This window comes from Vicia villosa, unplaced genomic scaffold, assembly GCF_029867415.1.
Source record: "Vicia villosa cultivar HV-30 ecotype Madison, WI unplaced genomic scaffold, Vvil1.0 ctg.000481F_1_1, whole genome shotgun sequence".
NCBI classification, from domain to species: domain Eukaryota; kingdom Viridiplantae; phylum Streptophyta; class Magnoliopsida; order Fabales; family Fabaceae; genus Vicia; species Vicia villosa.
In genome coordinates, this window is record NW_026705234.1 from 209873 (window position 1) to 234338 (window position 24466).

The 24466-nt window shown below is 31.7% G+C and overlaps 2 protein-coding genes across 2 annotated transcripts; both read right to left on the reverse strand.

The window, feature by feature from the left end:
- Nucleotides 1-403: 403 nt before the first annotated feature.
- Nucleotides 404-769, reverse strand: LOC131628809 (uncharacterized). Its single transcript, XM_058899623.1, has one exon. It carries the CDS (start codon nt 767-769, stop codon nt 404-406), a length of 366 nt encoding a protein of 121 aa, XP_058755606.1.
- Nucleotides 770-18282: 17513 nt separating this feature from the next.
- On the reverse strand, nt 18283-24233 carry LOC131628800 (DEAD-box ATP-dependent RNA helicase 37-like). Its single transcript, XM_058899618.1, has 7 exons — nt 24075-24233; nt 23225-23961; nt 23027-23110; nt 22218-22460; nt 21552-21719; nt 20771-20884; nt 18283-19293 (listed from the first exon to the last, which is right to left on the reverse strand). Exons 2-7 carry the CDS (start codon nt 23948-23950, stop codon nt 18781-18783), a joined length of 1848 nt encoding a protein of 615 aa, XP_058755601.1. The 5' UTR covers nt 23951-23961; nt 24075-24233; the 3' UTR covers nt 18283-18780.
- Nucleotides 24234-24466: the final 233 nt, after the last annotated feature.

Consider the following 24466-nt stretch of genomic DNA (forward strand, 5'->3'; position numbering starts at 1 on the left):
GCCTCATACCACTAACTGCATGGTCTTCTGATGTTCCAGGGCCTTCTGGTGCTAGGGTATAGGCTGGAGACATGTCACCACCACCACCTCCACCTCCCGTAGGGGACCAGGATATCAGCCTCTAGTTGATTGACGTTCTTGCAGATAACCTCACGGATTTGGTAAACCCGAATGGTGAGGTTTTTATATGATTATCTAGGATAGCCGACATAGCCCGTGGGAGACCTATATATGTGTATTATATTTTTCCTGTGTATATGTATATTTTTTGATAGAGACTTCTTATCACTGTACTTATTTATTGCATAATATATTTTGGGAATTACATGATTCAAAGATGAACACGACATAAAACAGTGCAACAAACATAAATTAAAAAACACTAAACATGAAAACCTATGTATTACCAGATCGATGGTTCTGGATGTTTCAACATCTTTATTATGTCGTCGACGAATCTTATTATATGCGCATCCAACTCGATTGAACCTTTAGTTATCCTACGGCGAAATGATTTCCACATCGTCTTAACATCTTCGTCGGTCTTCAACTCAATCAAGTTGCATTTCACTCTTCCATTACTATCAATACAATCTTCACGAAACTCGATCTTTCTCACTCTTATGTTATCAATATCAGACAGTAATTCATTTAACTTGTATGTCAAATTGGCGAGAGATGTGGCGCCCTCTGGAAGCTTGAATTCAACATGAGGGTTGTTTCCGTTGATATACACTTCCACCTTAATCAGAAATTGAGGAAGAGACATTTTTTTAGATGTATTTTTCTATAACATATGCCCCTAATTATTCAAATAGCAATTCATTCTAGACCACACAAATTTGTCAGTGCAATCAAAACTCTCCAAATATGTCGTCAAAATCCTGATCGTTGGAAAATTATGAATGAGTACACTATCGAAAATTCCATTATACCACTAAATTTCCAGTACAAAATGGTAAATTTAAAATTTTTGATAAAAATTTAACCATACCAAAAATTTCAAATGCACTACCGAACATTTATATAAACTACCAAAAATTTAGTCTGTATCAAAAATTTGGTTTTCAATAAAGAATATTTCGTTCGAAAAATTGTTTCTATTCTATCGATGACATTTTTGAAATAATGAAAAATGGAGGGAGTCAGGTAAAATTTTGGGGTGGCATTTAAAATTCTCCCATATTACATATTACATGGACAGAGGTCCAATAATAGCAAAGAGCAGTATATATTTGCTATTGAGCTATTATTAAAATCCAGTATTACAAGCTACTAAAATAAATGCTATCAAATGCCTAGAACCATATCCTAATTTATAATGCAAGTTTCCTATAATTTTAAATTACAAATGAATAGGAATTTCCTTATGCCCCTAAAATTTCAAACGTTTATGAAAATAAAGTACAACTCATTAATTAGGTTATTAGTGTATTTAAATTTTAAGTAAACAAAATTCAAAAGTTAGAACTCAAAACACTTTTAAAATTACATCCATGTGAATATAAATTTTGTGGTAGTATTTTTAATCAACAGGAAACGTGACACTTGATAAGTCCTTATTTTTTCTTGCCTTCTAAGGCAAATAGCTAAAGGAGTCAATTTATTAGAGACAGCATTGGGTGATATAAAAAACAAATTAGATGACCAAAAGAAAATGGCTCCATGTGACTTCAGACAGCATTGGGTGATAAAAACAAATTAGATGACCAAAAGAAAATGGCTCCATGTGACTTCAGTTTTTCCTAAAGTGTTTATGACTATGATGTCTATGTCACTTACTTCCATCTATTGTGCATGTTAGACAAATATGTTTCACATAAACATCAAATATAGGATCTAATATAGGTTAAAATTGATATTGATAGAGAGAAGTGGGTGTTGAATTTACGTTTGCCATAAAAATTTTATATTTCTTTAGTAAGACAGACTTTGAAAATATGTTGAAATATGGAGTAATGGAGGATGTTGAACATTTATTTTGGACTGATATGCTTTGATTATGTAGTGACTTGTAAGGGATAAAAAGCAAATTTGAAAATTCTAAATATCAAAATTTCTCATTTTGTTTTGGTTAGTTTAAAAAAAATGTACTTATTTAGCAGTAGTCTCTTATAACATGAAAAATATATATATATATATATATATATATATATATATATATATATATATATATATATATATATATATATATATATATATATATATATATATATATATATATATATACACATTTGTTACAAAGTTGAATTTCTAAGAAATACAGTAATAAAAAAATAATAAAACAAAACCAAAATTTTGACATCATTTATAAAAATACATAAATCAGTAGTATATTTTTTCTTATATAAAAATAATATTGTTTATAAATATAATTTGAATTAATCATAGTTTGTTTTCCCGTATTTTGACATTATTTATAAAAATAGTTCAATCAACAATACATTTTTTTTCTCATATACCAATAAAAATTTAATTCAATAACATTTTTAAAGCACATAACATTGTCAAATCAAATGACAAAATATCAATATAATTTAAAGCACGTAACTTTTTTTTCTTATTAACGTTAATTTGTCTTAATATTGAGAATTAAAAAAATAGACACATTTGTACACAATAAAAATATAATAATATGATATGTACATTGAGTATACATAATACTTATCCAATCAACTTTATGTAAATGATGAAGTTTTCTCAAAGTTGAGGAAAAGACTTTAAGAAAAACCATGTAACATGTAAAACAAAATAAATATACGCTTCTTTATGCAAGTTTTGCCCAGGGCTGATTTTGGGCCCGTGCAACAGGCCCGTCGCACAGGGCCTCTGAAATATGGGGCCTCATTTTTTTTATGAATAAAAAACATTTAAGTATTGTATATATATCTGTCGTATGAAATATATAACAAACTTTGTTCTGTGCGTAGCGGAAATGAGCTGAAATTTTTAACAATGGGATGGGATGGTGGTTCGATCCCTGGTAATATTTTTTCAGACTTCGGAGATGTATCTCCGAAAAAATTCCAAAAATTGGGATTTTGATGCATCTCCGAAAAAACCTCCCAAAATTAAAAATTTTGGGATATTAATTAATTCACATATCATAAATTTAATATAATATAATATAATTTATGAGTTATGAATAATAATAATTATATATTTTGCTATAATTTAACAGTTATGATTAATAATAATTATATATTTCTATTTTAATTCATATTTTAAAATTTATCATTTAGTTTTACTAAATTGATATTAAATTTATATAAATCCATTAATGATATATTATTGGCTAAGACATGTACTAAAAGCAAAAAACATGTCTTTTTAATATTAAAGAGTTTTGCTTTATTATATCCTTAAATAGTATATTCGTATAAGTTAGATGATGCTATTTATTGCAATTGATTCATATTAATATCAATTAACTAAATTCTAATATTATTTAGAATATAATTATTTGAGTTAAGATTGTGGAGTTAAGAAATATTTTGTTAAAAACAAAATTTTTGGAATTATATAATATACTGATATTGATATGTTCCTTTTTAATTTGCTTGAAATATATTTTAATGTGGGGGCATATAATAATATATTATATTAGAAGAATTTAATTTGATGTGTGCATATAAGTATGAATAAAATGATTTGAGATATTTTATTTTAATATAAGATATTATTATTTTATTGGTAACAAATTAAGTAATTATCGAAAATACGCATATAATATGAATGAGAGAAATACGTGAAATAGAAATTTGATTATTTAAAACTAATTTTACCTTATTTATTTAATGAAAAAAAAGATTTTTATTTAGTTTAAAAATATTTTGTTTAACGAAATTAAAAAAAGATTTTACCTTATTTAAAAATATTTAACGAAAATACCAATAATATAATTTTTCATTTAGTTTAAAAAAACGTAAAAAATATTTTGTCTAAATTTTATTTAATGTAAATTTTATATTTAATTTTATATAATTCAAATTTTACTTATGAAATTAGAATGTTTTTAATTTATATAAGTTAGTAAAATAACTTTTAACTTTAAAATTGTTTAGGAAATTTTGATTCACCATGATTTTATTGATTCACCTTATTTTATTGATTCATCTTGATTTTATACCCAATTAATTGTATTGATTCACCTTGATTTCAATTTTTAAATAATTATTGTATTTTTTCGGAAGTGTATATCTGAAACATTCCAAGACCAAAAATTGGAATATTTCGGATACGCATCTCCGAAGACACCCCTCAAGGGGTGTTTTCAGAAGTGCATCTCCGAAAACACCTTTTTTTCGTGTTTTCGGAAGTGCATCTCCGAAAACACCTTTTTTTCTTGTTTTCGGAAGTACATTTCCGAAATCACATTTTTTCTCATAAAATAAATGATTTCGGAAATGCATTTCTGAAACAGCGGGCATTTTGGGAATTTCGTCAGAGGTGATCAAGAAAGTAGGGAGGTGGGTAAAGAAATTTCCTTAAATCATATCTAACACTGTATCAACAACATCCAATTATATTATTTTCCAGGTATAATAAATATAATAGCATCAACCTATCAATCCATAATTCCCCTATCATTTTTTTTTAAAATTTGTTTTAGAATTATCATCAAAACAATTATGATGAAATATAATATACTATTATATATTGTTTAATCTATTAGTTTTTTATAGATTGATATATTGTTAAATTTCAATTTTTAAATAATATTTTAAAATTTGAAATACAATGTAAATTCTAATGAAATATTAAAACTCATAAGGCAATGTAAATTTTAAGGTGTCATAATTTTAAAAATAGTTTTAAAATAATTTTTTTTAAATATTTATTTTATCAATATGAATTGACACAAGATTATAATTAATCTAATGATTGTAAGATATGAAAGGGATGAAACATATTCTCATATTTTATAATTTTAATTTTTTGTCATTTATAAATTAAAATACTTTTCTATTAATATTGTGATAACCATTCAATGAACTAGTTCTCTTAACAAACAAACTTCACAAGTTCACATGAAAAATACAAAAATATTTTTAATAAATTAAATTTTATTTAAAATATTTATACAATTTTTTCCGGAATATTAATATTATTTATCATTTTAATAAAATAAGACTTTTTTTATTTATTTACATTATTATGGCCAATTTTTAAAATTAGAACAGAGCCTCCAAATAGTTTGAGACAGCCCTGGTTTTGTCTTCCATATCCAATAAGAGAGGACAAAAACACTATCCAATTAGTTTATGTATTAAAGTGGAAGAGGATCCTGTAAACAATATATCATCCATATAGACTAAGGTATACATGATAATGCCATGATGTGAGTATACGAATAAAGAATGATCCCACTTATTATGCAAGAGACCGGATTTGAGAAGAGCATAGGTCAATTTTTCATATCAGGCACGCTCGGCTTTCTTGAGGCCATAGAAGACTTTGTGAAGTTTGCATACAAGTTTTACATCATAATGCTTGAAGCAAAGTGGTTAATGTCGGGTGAGAATATTGACACAAAGAGATCTAGAAGGGGGTTGAATTGCCCCTTTCACTTTAAAACTATTTCAAAAACATTTTAGGTCCCATATACGAAATCAAAGATTTTAAGAAGTGCGGAAGAAAATCACAAAAACAAGAGAGCTTGAAAGCATCTGAATGAATTGAACCAACTGAAATAATATGTGATGTTACTAAGTATTTGATTGTTTCTAATGAAATTCAATCACAAGACAACCAAGGCCGCTTTAAACAGAGAGATTAAAAACTCTTTACATAGATGATCTATCAAGACATAATTGACTTTATAATAATTCAGTAAGATTAATACACCACAGGCCTAAGCTTATACGTTAAATGTCTATAAGCAAAGTGTAACTTATATGTCATACACTCAATGCAATAATGCACTAATGCAATAGCAAATATTATGAATGCTATAAAACTAAATGGAGATAAGGGAAAAAGAAAAGATACACAGAGTATATAGTGGTTCAGTGTTCGCCCTACCTTTGCCTACTCCACTTCAATGGTGTTAGCAACCAATGGAAAATAATCACGGTCTTCCACTATGATGATAAGTTTGATACAATTATTTTGGTTACAACGAACTATCAAACGATAATTTTCTCTGTTAAAGAAGACACTCAAACTAATTTCATTTGTTGAAGCAAACACTCTAAAACACAAGGTGTTAGTCAAGGGATTACATGAATGTGAATGAATAATAATAACACACACTGACACACATGGTTCTCTCAATTTTTTGGATAAATATAGGGCCGACCCTGGGTCAGGGCAACCATACCTACAGCCCAGGGTCTCAAAAAATATGGGCCTCAAAAATTTAGATTATGGGTTTTAGTAATTTGATTATATATATATATATATATATATATATATATATATATATATATATATATATATATATATATATATATATATTATTTGTTCAATGTTAGTAAGGTATTGCAGTATTGTCCTAGCGAAAACACTTTGGCGCTAACCAATTTGTAGGTTATAAGCTCGATACTTGAAGAAGGCAAGTATTATTTTAATTTTTTATTACAAAAGAAAATTAACAAAATAAAGATATTAAGCCAACGAGAAGTGAACCCTTGCCATATGGAAATTCAAAGCACAGCCCACTCGGCCACTGATTTTAATTGCAAAATAATTAATGGTGTAACTGGTTCATGATGGTGCAGGGACGTGCAGTGAGACTCGTCGTAGTGTTAGTTATTGATGTTGCGGGATCGTATTTTTTACTTGACATCTGCTGTGGTTTTTTTGTCATTCTGTGACTGCCTTTGTAGCAGGTTTTGCTTCAGCCTGGGGGGTGGGTTCAAAATTGGGAGATTAAAAAATTAAGTTGTGGTCATGTGTTGGTTGTGTCATGAGGCTGGCTAATGTCTTAGATTTTCTTGTAACATTGATTGGTGTCTCTGCGGTGCTGTGGGAGTGTGGATATTACTACTGTTCTGGTGTAATTTTTCTCTCAGCATATCTTATGCTGCTCTTTTAATAGATTTGTTTTTGGCCTTTCAAAAAAAATTAATGGTGTAACTATCCACTAACATCATTCTTTTATTCTTTTATATTAATGTTACTACAATACAATTTCAAGTGAAAAATAATTAATGGTGTAACTATCCACTAACATCATTCTTTTAAATCCACTTTTTTAACACAAATTCTATCATAAAAATTTATTAAAAAAAAACATTTTTTTAATATTATTTACATTTTGAATGAAATATCTCTTTTTAAATTCTTTGCACTCTATTTTTTTAGGGATTAATTTTTAAAATTAGAATCGAGCTTCTAAAATGTATAAGACGGTCATGTCTTTAATGTAAAGTTTAAATAATTTTGTTTTCATAAAACATTTAAAAACTTATTATATGACCAAAATTCAAGATTAATTTTTAAATTTTTTATTAGGGGTCTATTTTTGTTTTCATAATTAAACATTTAAAAACTTATTATATGAACAAAATTCAAGTTTTATTTTTGATTTTGTATTAGGGGCCTATTTTTATTACTAGCCCCGGGCCTCTAAAAAGTAAGGACCGGCCCTGGGTAAATAGATATTGGTTCTTGATTCTTATCATAAGCTTAAATAATCATGAAAAACACAACAAGATTAATCAACTCACTCTCTCTAATTTATTCAACAGACTAACAAATTGCACAAGAACAAGATGTAACAAAAATAGAAAATGAATTTGACATGAATTCACATTCAGGAAGTTATTCTTGAGAAGAAGATAAAGATTAAAGGTGCTAAGAGTATACACACTTAAGAAGAGAAGACAAACTGTGATTTTGTCTCAACAATAAGTTTCACCATTTTATCACAACTATTTAAATCTAAGATGGAAAATGGGTTTTGTGAAGTCATGATTCGAGTCAAGAGGAAGTCGTTATTCAAATCACAAGATATCACAATTCAAATCAAGTTAAGTTACTGATTCTAATCAAGAAGAGTATAGCCCAAATATGACTTCACTGAGACACATTATTCGACTCATGGTTAGCACTTGATACAAGTCACAAGAGTTTTTTATTCGAATAAAGTTTAATTTATGATTTGAATCAAGCACTCTAGTTGCAAATCCCATTTTTTTCACAAGTTTATGATTTGAATCACATTTTGAACATGATTGTCAGGCCCACCAAACAAGTCGATAAGGGGAAAGGTTGGGAAATTGCCAGCCCCAAACCTATTGTTCATGCATTGAACCCCGATGGAGGTATAATAAAGGTGGGTAAATTTCTTCTATTGCGGTAAGATCGGACACTGGGAGAAACTTTACCCAAAGTATTTGGAAAATAAGAAGAATGGAGTAGAGACTTCAACTTCAGGTATTTTTGTTATAGATATAAATTTGTCTACTTCTTCATCGTGGGTATTGGATATTGTATGTGGTTCTCACATTGGTACTAATGTGAAGGGGCTAAAAAGGAGTATAGAATTAGAAAAAAGGTCAAGTTTATCTACGAGTTGGCAATGGAGTAAAGGTTGTTGCTTTAACTGTATGTACTTATGTATTGACTTTTACTAGTGGTTTAATAATTCAGTTAAAGAACCATTATTATGTACCTGGAATTATCATGAATATTATTTTTGTTTCTTGTTTGGACAAGTTTGATTTTTCATTCATAATAAAGAACAATTGTTGCTTTATTTATTTGAATGATGTATTTTATGCTGGCGCACAAATGAACAATTAAATGTATGTCCTTGATCTTGAAATGTCATTTTATAACACTAATACTAAAAGGATAAAACATAACGAGTTAAATCCAACTTACCTTTGGCGTTGTCTCTTAAGCCACATAAATGAGAAACACATTTCCAAACTCCATAAAGATGTACTATTGGACTCTTTTGATTATGAATCATATAAGATGTGCAAATATTGTTTAAATGGAAAAATGATAAAGTCTCCATTCACAAGAAAAGGTGAAAGGGCTATTAATCTTTTGGTTCTCATACATACTGATGTATGTTGTACATTTAACACACCATTCAGAGGAGTTTTTTAGTACTTCATCACATTTACAAATGATTATAGTAGGTATGGTTATGTGTATCTAATGAAACATAAATCTAAATCTCTTGAAAATTTACAAGAGTTCAAAAATGAAAAACCAACTAGCCAAGAATATCAAAAACCTTCGACTAGATTGAGGTGGTGAATATTTAAGCTTATAGTTTGATGACCATTTGAAAGAGTGTGGAATTCTATATCAACTAACTCTTCCTATAACATCATAATGGAATGGTGTATCTGAGAGATGAAACAGAACCTTGTTAAACACGGTTGGATCCAAGATGAGTCACTATGATCTTCAAACTACTTTTGTGGGCATGTTTTATCAACAGCAGCTTACACACCTAGTTGTGTTCCATCTAAAAAGGTTGAGAAGACACCATAAGAGATATGGAATGGTAAGAAACCACATATGTCTTACATGAACATTTATGGTTGCGAAGTTTATGTGAAAAGACAAATTTTAAATAAGCGTAAGCTCAGTCTGACAAATGCGTATTTGTGGGGTATCCTAAAGAAACGAGAGGGTATTACTTCTACAATCCTTTTTAGGGCAAATTTTTTGTCGCTCGAATTGGAGTTTTGTTATAAAATGACTTTATTTCCAAAGGACTGTGGGAGGAAATTTAAGCTTGAGGAAATTCAAGAATCATAAATCATTGACACACTTATGTAGGAACTATAATACTAAACACAAGCAGTTGTTGAAGAGAAACTTGCTCAAGTAGAACAAGACCAACATAGGTCAAGCATGATATGTCACCAACCTGGTAGATATGGATATCTCATAACTGGTCAAGATGGTGTATAGCTCATGGATCAAGATGAGATTGTGACCTACAAAAGGCTATTACTTGTCATGGGTTAGAGAACTGGCTAAAAGCCATGAAATTTGAAATAGATTCCATGTACAAAAACCAAATTTGGAATTTGGTAGAACCTATTGTAGGAGTTAATCTTATAGGATGCAAGTGGGTCTTCAAACGGAAGACTAACATAGATGGTTAGGTACATACCTATAAGGTAAGACTGGTTGCTAAGGGCTATAAGAAAATTCATGGGGCATTGTGATGAAACCTTTTCACTCGTTTCACTGCTTAAATATTTTTTGGATTTTACGTGCTATTGCTACATATCATGATTATGAAATATGGAAGATGGATGTAAAGACTGCTTTCCTTGATGGGAGTATTCATGGTGATGTGTAAATAACACAACCTAAAGGATTTAACATACCAAAAGAAGCCCAAAAGATATGCAAGTTACAGTTATCAAACAATGGGTTGAAGCAAGCTTCCAGAAGTTGAAATCTTTGTCTTGATGATACAGTAAAACAATATAGATTCATCAAAAATGAAGATGAGCCTTATGTCTGCAAGAAGGTTAGTAGGAACAAGATATCTCTTATGAAGCAAATATAGGAAAAACATATATGGGTTGATTATATTGTTGCCTCAAATGTAGTAAAGGAAGTTATATGGATCAAGAAGTTCATTATTGAACTTGGCATAGTCACTTTCATTATGGATTCCATTGATATCAAATGTGATAACAATGGTGCTATCGCACAAGCTAAGGAGCCTAGATCTCACCAATGATCCATACATATACTTAGGTGATATCACCTCATTCTAGAGATAATAGATAGAGGAGATGTGAAGATATATAGAGTAACAACATTTGACAATGTTGTTGACCCACATACAAAGTCTCCTGCATAGCAATATCATGACAACCATACTAGATCTATGGGTATTAGGTGCATGCCTGGTTGGCTCTAGTGCTAGTGGGAAATTATTTTTCTAAGCCCTAGACGCCAATAGTTTTACTAGAATTTGATACTCGTATTGAATTTCTAAATTAAAAGGCTTTTCTTTATTAAGTTTGCTTTTCAAAATAATAATGTCCCTAGAATGGATAGTCTATTTAACGAAACATTAAATGTGACATAATCATGAGATCCTAGTAAACACAACGAATTTATTCTTAAAGTATTTATAGTCGAGTTTATTGTAAAGTGGGATGATAAATCATTGAGACTATTATATGGATAGACTGATGATCACATCTTATAGATCATGGATAAAAAGTTATAAAATCTTTGCACATGTATGAATATTAGGAGTAATATTTATACTATATTGATCCTCTATGTGAATACTACATAAAATTTTATGCAAAGTGTCAAAAGTTATTCTTAGGGTGATAGTGGTATATACTATCCTTCAATCTGAAACCACCATGGACCCTAGATGTGGGATCGAGTACTTTACAAATAATCAAACATCGTTTGTAACAGGATGGCCACAAAATTTTGTTCTTGAGGGGACAAATATATTTTGATACAAAAGGTTTAAGACAAATAACAAATTTAGGGAGCAGATGTCATACACGATGTTAGGGACATTGTACACCAGAAAACTAATTATACTACCAAATTATAACATCTTAACCTATACAAAATGATGAAGCATAAAATAAATAAAGAACATATGAAATTGGTAAACCATTTTGGTGAAACCACGTCTACTCTAGAGGGCACTCTACCCAAGAATGGAAATTCACTACTTTGAATTAGTACAATTAGTATTTTATGAACACCAACCCCATGTTGTACATTGCCTCTTCCTAATCCTAGTGACTTTTATTTAGGACTCTCCATAAGAATGTAATTCCTCTCACTTTCTCTTAGACACTAATCCCAAGTGATCAACTTAGTCATTAACACAACTATTGTTGAATTTACAACTCCACTAAGACAAACCAACACCTATGCCAAGTTACTAAAGCATTTGTGTGGTGTACACAAACTCTTGGTTCTTAAGATTATATAATTATTTTCGTGGAACAAAGTCTTATAACTCAACTAACAAATCAAACTCGATGCCTTAAGATATGAAAGGAGACACTAGAGTGGTGCACAAAGAAAGACTCAAAAGATAAACACTAACACAGGGAATCTTAAAAATATGAACACCTCAAACGTGAGGTTTGTGTCTTCTTAAATAGCATTGCAATTCTGGGCTTTTCTCGTTTTGATTTTTGATTTAATTTCTTCTAGAAACTAGCAGATATTGTTGGATTTAATTTTCTCCATACAAATATCCAACAAAATATATGATTTATTATCTTCCAAATTCAAATTTAAATCTTCATTTAAATTTGATTTAATCTTCAGTAACTGTCAAATAAATCACACAAACATTGTTAAACAACCTACAAAAATTTTGTTTTACATGTTTGAAAAATCCTTCTATTCACTTCAAAATTGACAAGGGCAACTTTTTCATTCTTCCTCGGAGGTCACCAACATGTCATACCTATTCTCTAGCACATCCTGGTTGACATCTTCATTACCATATTTGATGACATATTTGAGTATTTGGTTACACCACAACAGTTGGGTGCAACTACTTCCAACATGTATACCTTGGATATCAAATGTATGGCCCTTCATTTTATTTACTTGAAGATAGGGAAAGTAGGTAACATCTCTTACCATGTTCATCTCATCATTAGACTGAATTTAATGAATAACATGATTCTCTATCTTGTCATCAACATACATATGATATTTCTTAAGATTCTCATTGTTGTTCACAATGGCATCCGCCAACAGTTGAACATCTTCTTCACATGTCAAAACTTCTTTTGAAAGTTTCCCTTCTAGTAAAAAAAACTTCCACTTCAGCAATCTTTCCTCATAATGGAAAGACACATTGTACAAGGAAGGAATATAAACATTTATGGAAATATTATTCCCATCACCCATTTTCCTTTACTTCTTGTCAAACCTTTTCCAAAGAAAACATCTTTAGTAACACCTTCATGGACTAGTACCTATCGTATACTTCATTATTCATAGGGATAGAACCCTCATCAGCACTGACAGAATCATCAATGTTGTCACTCATATTAATCAGTACATGCTCCTTTTCTTAAGCGGCCTTATCATGGGGCTTGGTTAAATTCTCCGTGATTTCCTTCATTATGTTGGCAAAAGTTAGGCCTTCAATTTCCACATACTCACCCTTCTTAATGACACAATCGTTGTCAGTGGCATAATTACTGACATTCTGATTGACTTCAACATTCAAGCACTTAATGATAGAGATATTTTTCACATCCATATGAAAAAATTTGAACTTCAGAATACATGACAGTTTAGGTATCAATATGATGGCTCCAAGATGGGCAATGGGCTCAAAAGCCTCAGTATCAAAAAAGGTTTCATCCTCTTCATCATGTAGCATAGTGTTGCTTGATTTGATAGTAACAATTTGCTCCACATCGGGATCAATGAGATCAAAATCTTCATCATAATGGGGAGTCATATCATCTATAAGTTGTGTGCCTTTAAGAAACAATCTATATACCTTGCTATTAATAGAACACACACCAGAAGTAAGCTTTCATCCTTACTTCTCACATATTTACACATTGGCTTGCTTGGTCAAGAACGTCATTCTCCTACAGTTTGTCGCGTTAGGCAACGGATAAGAGTCTACCGGGCATGCTCAATTAAGGTCATAATAATCGACACATATTCTCCACTTTCCAGAAGCTCCCTTAACTATCATGATGTTAGAGATATATTTTGCGTATTCTATCTCAAAAATGAAGTTGGCTCCTATCCGTCCTTCAACCTTTCTAGTTTTAGCCTTGAACTTCCCTAGAGACTTCGTTCTTTTTTATTGTGTATGTCAATTTATCTGGTTGGGTGGTCGGAGCGGATTCGGCTAATATGCCTTCTTTTATAGTCGATCGATGGATCTACTGGATCTACGGGGTTTCCTTTCTCCCTTTATTAGTTCTTTGGTTTTAGAGTTGACTTAATTTTTGTAAAACAAATAATAGGATCAGTATGTATAAATGTATAAGAACAACAGGTATAATAAAGAGTCCCACTGGAATGATAGAACATGTTATGTTGGAAAAATTCAGCATTTCGAATAACATGTCACATGGGATGTTACGGCATCATGCTTGAGCTGAAGAGAAGATTTTAATTAAATCTATGTGATTTAATTAATACAGAAGAATGCAGAATATTCAGGGATATTGTGCAAATCAAATAAAGGCATGATATAATATGACAGGTCTGAAGAATCAATATGAAGATTTGAAGAATCATTCAGAAGAATCAAATCAGAATATTGAAGAGATATCTTCGAAGGAAACCTTAGGACGAAGATGTCATACACGAAGATGTCCTAAGGTTTCCTTCTGGATCTCCTCAATTATAGTCGTCGAAGTCGGTAGTTAGATCGGGGAAGTCGGGGGAATATATTCCATAGTTAGGTTGGGAATGAAATGAGTTTTAGATGAAATTTCCTTGTGATTTAACTTTGGATCAAATGGGATTTGATTGTGGATTTTTGCGGGAATTCAATGGTGTTTACCATAGACGACGTCATTATTCTATTGTGAAACCATAATTGGTATTAATTAATTAATTATGTAGGACTTCTGAAACGGTAATATTGATCTCTGATACGGTATCGTGGGGTGAAGCTACAAGATTAACACTGCAACACCTAAGTCAGTTACATATTCCAAAATGAGTGAAGTAAAAGGTGGAGATCAAAAAGTGAAACTTGAATCTGATGTGTTATTGGATGATTTCAATTGGAGTATCAATGGTTAGACTCTCGCATTAGGCCTTTGACCAACTTAGAACACCGTCTTTACTCAAATTTGAATAAACTATTTTGATGCATCCATCCAAAAGACCAAGTTTCACACTTTGGGTCATGCACTAATAGTGTGATGTACGTAAGGGGTGTAATGGAAAAACCTCAATAGATATGGGCTTAAAGGAATGTATTGAAAAATCTCAATAGTAATAGGTGTGAGGTGGTGTATTAAAAAAATCCTAATAATGCTAAACGTGAGAGATGTATTAAAAAATTCAAATTTCACATTAGTTAAAGATAAAACATACAAAAAAAATTATAAAATGGCACCCCTCATCTTACAAACCGATTATATATGAATGAGTTAGACTAAACTCTAATTCTAACCATGAATACTAGAGCTGTCAAAATGGGCCGAAGCCCATGGGCCGGCCCATTAGGCCCGAAAATAATTAGGGCTTAGGCCTTATTTTTCGAGCCCGTTTACATGCGGGCCTTTTTAAGCCAGACCCTAAAAAGCCCTAAAAAATATGGGCCATGGGTAGCCCGCCAGCCCGAAAAAAATTAATTTTTTTAATATAACTAGAAATTATCCTTTCCTAATTCATAAAGGTATGCTATAAACAATTTGTGTAGTATGTATTTTAATTTATTTTTAGTATTATAAAGGTATAAATATCAAATAAAAGTTGATGGTTTGACTTAATTTCAAACTAAAAGGTTTCATCCTAATTTAATTATGTAGATAGTATAGAAAAGACACCATGATATATTCTAATTAAAAATAAGGTTGAAATGAGATTTAAAAAGTTATGATGTAATTTTTTATGGTAGGATAGAGTTAGTACAAATCATATATATAACAATTTGCTATAAAATAATATCCCATCAATTTAACTATAATTGTTATAAAATTTTATAACAGCTTGTTGTTATGATTGTTATAAAATTATAATTGTCATGAATATTTATATCTTAAAAATTTTTGGAACAAGTTATTTAATTTTGTGTGCAAAATTAAATATAATTTCTGATGTATTTTGAATAGTTGAAATTAAGTTAATATGTTGTTTTGCATTTTAATTGTAACTTATATAGATTATTTAGAAATTGTTATTTTGGATATGAAAATTGAAGTGTATATATATATATATATATATATATATATATATATATATATATATATATATATATATATATATATATATATATATATATAAGTATTATTGCATGCAATTGTATGATTATTAGAAAAATAAGGAGAAAATTTTATTTTTTTAGAAATAGGCCCGTTTAGGGCCGAGGCCCATTTAGGGCCGGGTAGCCCGCAGCCCAGACAGGGTTGGGCCTGGGTAGTAAAAATGGAGCCCATTTAAAAATGGGCTTTTTGCGCCCGGCCCTGAAAAGCCCGAGGCCCGCATGGGCCGGCCCGTTTAGGGCCGGGTAGCCCATTTTGACAGCTCTAATGAATACGTATGGTTGATGTTAATTGATTATATAGTAACTCATCCATAAAGTAAGAAAGAAAACCTAACAAGTTAGGGGTGTTCGCGGACCGGTTTGGTTCAGTTTTGAAAAAATTTGATACTCAAATCGATTTAAATTATATGGATTGGTTTGAATTGAATTTGAAAATATTTTTGATAAACCTCAAACCAAACCAAACAGAAAAACAACGGGTTAGTTTGGATTAGATTGATCGGGTAGATTAAAAAATGCAAAAATATTTATAAAAAAATAACTTATTTAAGGAAAATAATTTTTTATAATAAAATATAAAAAATATAGTATTAAAAGTGTTCAATTATAAATACTATACTAGTAATCTTTCCATAATAGATTCAAAAATATATAACAAGATCTAACATGAATACTTTTGAATTTATAATTAATCACTTGAGTTAGTATGATAATGAATGTGTTTTGTAGCTCGGTTAACACAAATACACTAAAAAAAGTTAATGACAAATTAAAAAAAAACTTGTCCACATATCATTTCTCTTTTTTCTTATTGAAGTTGAATGCTAGATAGTAATTTTTATGGCAACTAATTATGGTTGGTTATGGTAGACAAATTTGCGGGTAAAAAATTGAAAATTCGATGTCTGAACCAATTGTCATTGAATTTCATTAATTTTGTTCGGTTCTTACCCCAAACGGAAAAAATATCTGATCCAAATACTATGATTTGGTTTGGGTTCCGATTTGATTCGGATTTGCCTGAAACAATAAACACCTCTATAATAAATCCTAAAATATTTTTTAAAAAATATAAATTATATATGTGATATTTTATTTTAAATATTACAGCCATATTTAAGCATTTTAACATAGATGTTTCTACACATTTGTTAAAATTATTATGTTTAAATAGTAATGAATAAATCAATTATAAATTCATTACCAATTCATTAATCCATCGAATTACTAAATAGTTAAATTCAATCTATTTTTAAAGTGAGGGACAGTAGTAACCACACATGTGGTTACTACTGTCCCACACATTTAAAGTGGGACCTATTTTTATGTGGGACCTATTTTTAAAGTGAGGGACTCACACATGTTTTAACCAATGAGAAAGTGAGTGTTTGAAAGAGTGTTGAAAAGAGAGTGTTGCTAGCACTCCTCTTCAATAAATAGATTTTTTAATGGGTGGATGTGAAATTTTTGTTGTTCTTCCTTCCTATTCTTCAAATAAAACTTGAGTATGTTTTGTAACACGTGAGTACGTCGTAAGAGCATCTCCAATGGTGTAACTCATTTTTGGGTTCTTTGTGGGTCCCACTAGCCACATCATCTTAAAATAATTTTTATAATTTTTATTTTAATTGTATAATTCTAAAAAGTTATTATTGGGCCCACAACTTTACCTTATAAACTAATTTGATTGGGTACCACAATTTTTTCATAGTTGCATTGCAATGCAATGGTACTATGATGTGGCATGTCTAGGTGGAGAACTTAAAAGAAAATACCACCATTGAAGATGCTCTAAGTTATTAGTTGTTCATCTAAAATAATCGCTTAAACTTGAGTATGTTTCCAGTAAGATCTAATGATGTATCATTATTTGTTGGCTGTTCATCTGCATCTAGCTGCAATATATTTTATCTAACAAGGATACTATATATCACAGTACATTTTGATATGAACGGGGAAAGCATGATATTTAAGTGACCTCATTTGAAAGCATAAATTTTAAATGTTCAATACTTGCAACTGTTTGTACTTACTAAATGAGATGACAAACAATGATACAACAAGTAGATCGTGTACGACACGAAAACATCTGCATACAAATTGTTTAGATTAAAAAGTAGATACTAAGGTAGGTATTACTTAATGATACAACAAACAATGTCTCCCAACAATACTCATGATTCTCGAGAACACAGGCAGATAGAACTAGTTGGGCACGTAGTCGCCTACCTGTATTTCTTTTCTTCTAAATTCTTAAACCAAAATCACTTCAAAACCTCTTGATACATGTTTATCCCACCTACTAAATTAAATTCAAATGATATTATCGTGGTGGTAATCTAGAAAAATACAAGTTATGCCCAAAACAAACATCCAGCAAGATAACTTTTCATTCATTTGTCACTACTAATAACTATTACAAAACCTTACCCATCCAAGTAGGGAATGTTAAAAAGACAACATATATATTCGGTAGAAACATGATCAAGAGATAAATAGATACGACTATATGAAAAGCCTCAATCAACCCTCTCTCACCACATATTCTACATCTTCTCCCACAAATAACCACCCAAAATGTTGGTTACACAAAGCTGTCAAAAAAGGAACTCCTAATATGTTAGTAATCGCCATTTCCAACAACACCTGCTAACACTACACAACCTCTATTCAAGTGGTAATAATACCACACACACCCACATCTCCTAGGCGATTCGCGTAGTAAACCACAAGAAATTATGTTGGCTTGAAAACACTAGGAGGGAAAAAGAAAATAAAATTAAAAACTTGAGGAAAAAAAATAAATTCTATAGGTGTATGTTCTCACACCTAATACCTAGACAGTATATAATGCTATCAAAAGTTGAAAATCAGTCCCATGCACTGGTCACCCCAGGACCCGCGCTATTTCCTGCATACCCGCCACCATATCCACCACCATACCCACCAGAAGCCCCATATCCACCACTGCTATTTCCTGCACCATGGTAATCAGAACCACCCCTACTAAATGAACCTTCTCTTCGAAAGTCACGACCACCAAATCGGCCTCCTGATCGACGATTCTTTCCTCCGCCATAGGATGATCGTGCAGCAAACCGCGAAAGCCAGGCAGGTACTTCTTGATTTGCTTCTTGCATCAAATCTCCTAGAGACCTTGCGAGAGATGTATTGTTTTCGTTAAAGAATGCAGTAGCAAGACCTTTTTTTCCTGCTCTCCCTGTCCTTCCAATACGGTGTACATAATCATCAATATCATTGGGAAGGTCAAAGTTAACTACGTGGGCAACATGAGGAATATCAAGACCACGTGCAGCCACATCAGTGGCAACCAATATGGGGGTCTTGCCACTTTTAAAAGACTTTAATGCATATTCTCTTTCCTGCAGGCATCGCAAAATATAAGGAACATACACACAGACAATACATAACTAGGAAACCATAAAACGTAAAAAGCTCTAAAAAATAATAACTAGTTCACAAAAATAATTCTAACAAACATTAAGACAACATACATGGCAATTGCAAGCTTCAGCTCCAAAAAAGAAAAAACTAGCTTTAAAAGACAAACATACTACCCCATTTTTACTGTAAATCTTTTTGGCACTTATACATATATAAAGAAATATAATTAATTTTGTATTAAAAAGAGAAACTGCAAGTTATTTTACAAAACTATCTTTCATTGATGTTACTGGAGAGAGAAAATAAAATAATTGAAAGAAAAGAGTGATGGTATATAGGAAAAATAGCCTTAATACTTCATTGGTAATATAAAACGACTTATAATTTGATACATTTTTCTTCAAAGTGACATAGAAACGGAGGGAGTAATAACTAATAGCATAGACCATTGTTGGTCTACATTAGAGTAGAGAAAATTTCCAATGATTAAACATCTCTTCAGTAGTCATAAATCAGTGCTCCATATAAATCATGAATTTTTTTATTAATTTTCAAGGTACCGACGTGTTCCCTTTTAGTTGCTACTTTGTAGAAAAAAAATTACTATTTACATGTCGTTATGTTGTTGATTGTTTTATCAATAATACCCTTAATTATTTACTAGAGAGATGGGTAGAATGAAAAAATGAAGGTTTCTTAAAAAGTTAATAAAAGGTTAAGGATATTATAGAAAAAAGACATAATTTCATCAAACATAATAACTCTGTTGATTGCCTTGGTATGGGTAAATAACCTTTAAAAGACAACTATTAAAAAAGATCGGAAGGAGTATAACATTTTTTACAATTTCTAGGGGTGCTCAATGCAAACCATACAATTTAAAATAAAAAAATAAAAATAAAAAGAATCCAAGGAATAACATGTTCTGACCAATTCCTAGAAAAGCTTCATGTGAACCCAACAATTTTAAAATAAATTCAAGTAAAAAATACTTGAGGGAATCAGGTTCATTGGAATTTTCATAAAGGTATGCAAATGGAATATTTCTTCCATGCCCCATATTAATATGCTGACCCCATATAATGTCAACTTATGCTTTAAGATTTTGTAAATTAAACATTTCATCCATTTTTATTTAGTTTTCACTATGAAAGTTATGTTTGATAGCTTGATTGGTTCATCCATACATCTTTAAAAAATTCTTAATGCAGTGGGTAGACAAACACAAGTATATAGGAGAGTCGGCTAATGGCATCCCTGCTTTACACTTATCAACTCTAAACCAGAAAGGTTACCTTGTACCCATTAATTTTCCACTGCTTTCTTAGAGCATCTCGCACTTTTACAGAACAAAATTGAAAATACATGGGTACACAACTCTGTCGATCAACAATTTTAAAGCATTCGTAGTCTACTCATTGCTATATAGGAAAAATAAAGGTAGAATAGACTAACCTGTTGTGTCCTGTCACCATGAATAGTAGTTGCTGGAAAATTATTAAGACACAACCAGTGTTCCAGAGCATCAGCTCCCTTCTTTGTCTCGACAAAAACTAAAGTCAAAGCTTGCTGCAAATTCCAAAATAATGCATGCAATAGTCTTAGATATTTAGAAAAAGTCAATTCTCAAAAAGGACACACGCGTGCGTCGCACACATTCACACACAAACACAAAATAAGAAAACACAACTGCCGAGCTAAAAATCATCCATACTAGCAAAAATATATGTGCAACTGCCAGCAGTCAGCATCACCCGACAGCTGAGACTGACAGACCAAGAGTAGAAATATCATGAAAATTAACACAACAGATTGACCTAAAATGCCAAAACAAAAATCTGACTGCACAAAATAATTGTGCTAGGTTGTATGCATCATGTGCTTCAAAAAAAGTCGATATGCATCACCAAGAACAACCCATCGAGAGTAAATCAATAGAGTTTTGAGATAATTCTAATCACCAGGTTTACTTTAAAAGCTTCTATCCGTTTGGTGGAACACTGATGAAAGCTACATTTTGTATAAGAATAAAGCTGTTACCATAACATTTAATTGCCTAAAAATCCACATCATTGGTTTCATAGTCATGGTCAGCATTTCAGTTAATTAATGCACATGCATCAGAGTTCAGCAGCAGATTGAGGAAAAAAACAATAGTATAAACCAGTGTAAATGTGTACTTCTTTACAGCTAATTTTCAAAAACTGAGATGCACTTTAAGAAAAACTGAGAATACCTTTCCTTGTACACCATTTGCTCTCTGTGCATGAAGAAGGTCCATGAGATGGCTTCTCTTGTCAGACTCTTGAACATACTCAACTCTTTGGTCAATTAAATCGGTACTTGATCCCACCCTTCCAACAGCCAGAAAAATATAATTTGAAAGGAAATCGGAGGCTAGTCTCTGCATGTCAACAGCAAATTACCACAAAAGTCAAAGAAGTAACAAGGAGCTATATGTCAAACAAATAATAACCTTCTGAATTATTTACTATACCACCAACAAATTTATTGCCTTAAATCAAATTAGACATTTCCATTATTTAATTCTAACAGCACTACACCGTACTAAAGAGGGACGGAAGGAGTAGTTGAGGGAAAATTAACGCCAGATGTGAATATGCAATGCACAAACCCGTAAGTAAAATGATCTCAAACAGCCCTTAATAATAAGGGGGGCATCTTTCTAACATAGATGAATGTTCTCTTCATTAAAATTAAATTTCAACACAATAAAATATAAACAAATGTATAGGAGATAAAAAAAAAAAGGGGGGGGACAAAATCTAACAGGTCCCAATGTGGTAGAAAAGCTGGGGAAAATTAACCAACAAGTTACACATATACATATACGAAAGGAAGTTTTGCTTGTTTCTTTTTCATAAAATATAAAAAATCAAACCTGTATCTCTTTTGGAAAAGTGGCACTGAACAGCATAGTCTGTCTCGCCCCTGCTGGAGGCATGTCCATTTGTTCCACAATCTTCCTTATCTGTGGCTCAAAACCCATATCCAGCATCCGATCTGCCTCATCTAAGGCAAGATACCTAATCATCGACAGTGAAACTCTAGCTCTTTCCAACAAATCTACCAACCTTCCAGGAGTCGCGACAAGAATGTCCACCCCTCTCTCAAGCTCTCGTAGCTGGAATATTACATTTTGTTATAATCAATACAAAAATATGAACATTTTGTAAAGACGTTAAAAAAGAAAAATATAATTGGCCATTCAAGAACAATATTTAAGTGTCTGGTGCAAATTGGATCATTTCAACAACAAAAGGAAGAACAAAATCAATAAGAGAATAGCAGAAAGAGCAATATTTAGTTTACACAGTTTCAAAATCTCTCATGTTTATTTAGAAAATCGTGAGGTTGATTGTTTTCAAATTTATGAATAGATATAGTCATTCAAACCATATATCAGAACCTCCGACATACAAAACAAAAATATTGAATGTGAATTATAGACAGTATAATTTAAAGTTTTGCATCAAAAGCTTCAGAATCAACATAAACCCAGGTAACAATAACTAAGCATTATACCACTAGGTTGGGTTAGCAATGTGGATCAATCACTACACAAAGATGATAATTTAAGCATGATCTATCAAGATTAGCATCACATTACATGGTTATCTTGAATAATAAATTCTGAGAAGCAATGATGCAGATTCAAGAATACACAAAAATAAAACGTAGGACAAAAACCTGCTGGTTTATTGGAGCTCCACCGTAAGCAACAACCACCCTAACCCCTGTCTGGTAGGAAAATTTCCTAGCCTCTTCGTGTATCTAAAATCAAACGACAAAATTTTCAATATATAATTTTTTTCACGGCAGGCAAAGCTACACCAGTTTAAAATGAATATCATAATACAAAGTTAACTACACAAAAATCTCATTCACCTGCATCGATAGCTCTCTAGTTGGAGAGAGAACAAGGGCAAGTGGACACACAGTCCGCACCCCACGAGGCGGCCTCTGCGCAGGTTGTCCGGTCATAATTCCACTGATAATTGGAAAACAAAAAGCTGCAGTCTTTCCGGAACCAGTCTGCGCACAAGCCATCAAATCCCTTCCCGCAAGAGATATCGGTATTGCATGCCGCTGAACCGGCGTAGGCCTCACATATTTGCACCGTCTTATATTCTCATTAAGCGCATCCCCCAAGTCAATCTCAGCAAAAGTATTCACCGGCGGAGGAACATTACCACCGCTGGTCTCCACCGGAATATCCTCATAAGCATCAAAATTTATCCCGGTATTCTCCTGCTCCTCTTGAGTAACAGGCTCCTCAGAATCATCCTGATCTGCAAAAGGATTAGCCTCCCGCCTATCCCAACCACCACCACCAGTCCTGTTCCCAAAACCGCCAGGACGACCACGGTAATCGTTCCTCGGCGGCGGCGCCCAACGCGATCCGGAATTTTCATTACCAGACGGAGCATTAAAATTCCCCGAGGAAGCTGAAGCAGGTAGCGGCGGCGGCGCGTTAGCTCCACGGTTCCTCAGATGAGGAGGAACATAAACAGGCCGAGAAGGTGGTTGAGAGGTTGCATTGTTACCGGAAGTTGGAAGTGGTGCATTTTCGGCCGCGGAATTTGCAGCCAAATCAGCCCATGAAGATCGCATAGTATCAAACCCTGAAATTCAACAAATCGAAACAAAACATTTGGATCTCTAATCTGTAAAAGTAAAAACCTAAGCATAAAAAAGAAAAGAAAAAGTGTGGAATGAAGAGAGAAGAAGATAGAACCTGTGTTGAGAAAAGAGTAAAACCCTGAAACGAAGAAGAGAGAGAGAGTTGTTGAGAAAAGATCGAGAAACCCTAAACGCCACAAAGACGAGAGACAGCAAAAGAAACGCCTTCAAAATTGGGATGAATGGATACAAAAATATCTAATGCGTATTCTCTTTCTCTATTTTATTTTATTATAATTTTATTTTGTTTTTTTATTTTCTATTTTTCTTTTTGAGATTTTTTAGGAGACTAAAAAGTTCATAAATAACTCCTCCATTCTCTACGCTTCAACGTTAAGATTCTGTTTCTTTAATATTTGCGGCCCCGAAAATCTCTTTTAGCCATTCCTACTTTTTGAGATCAAATTAAACCCGGATTTTATATTCCCTAGATTACGTTGTTCAAAT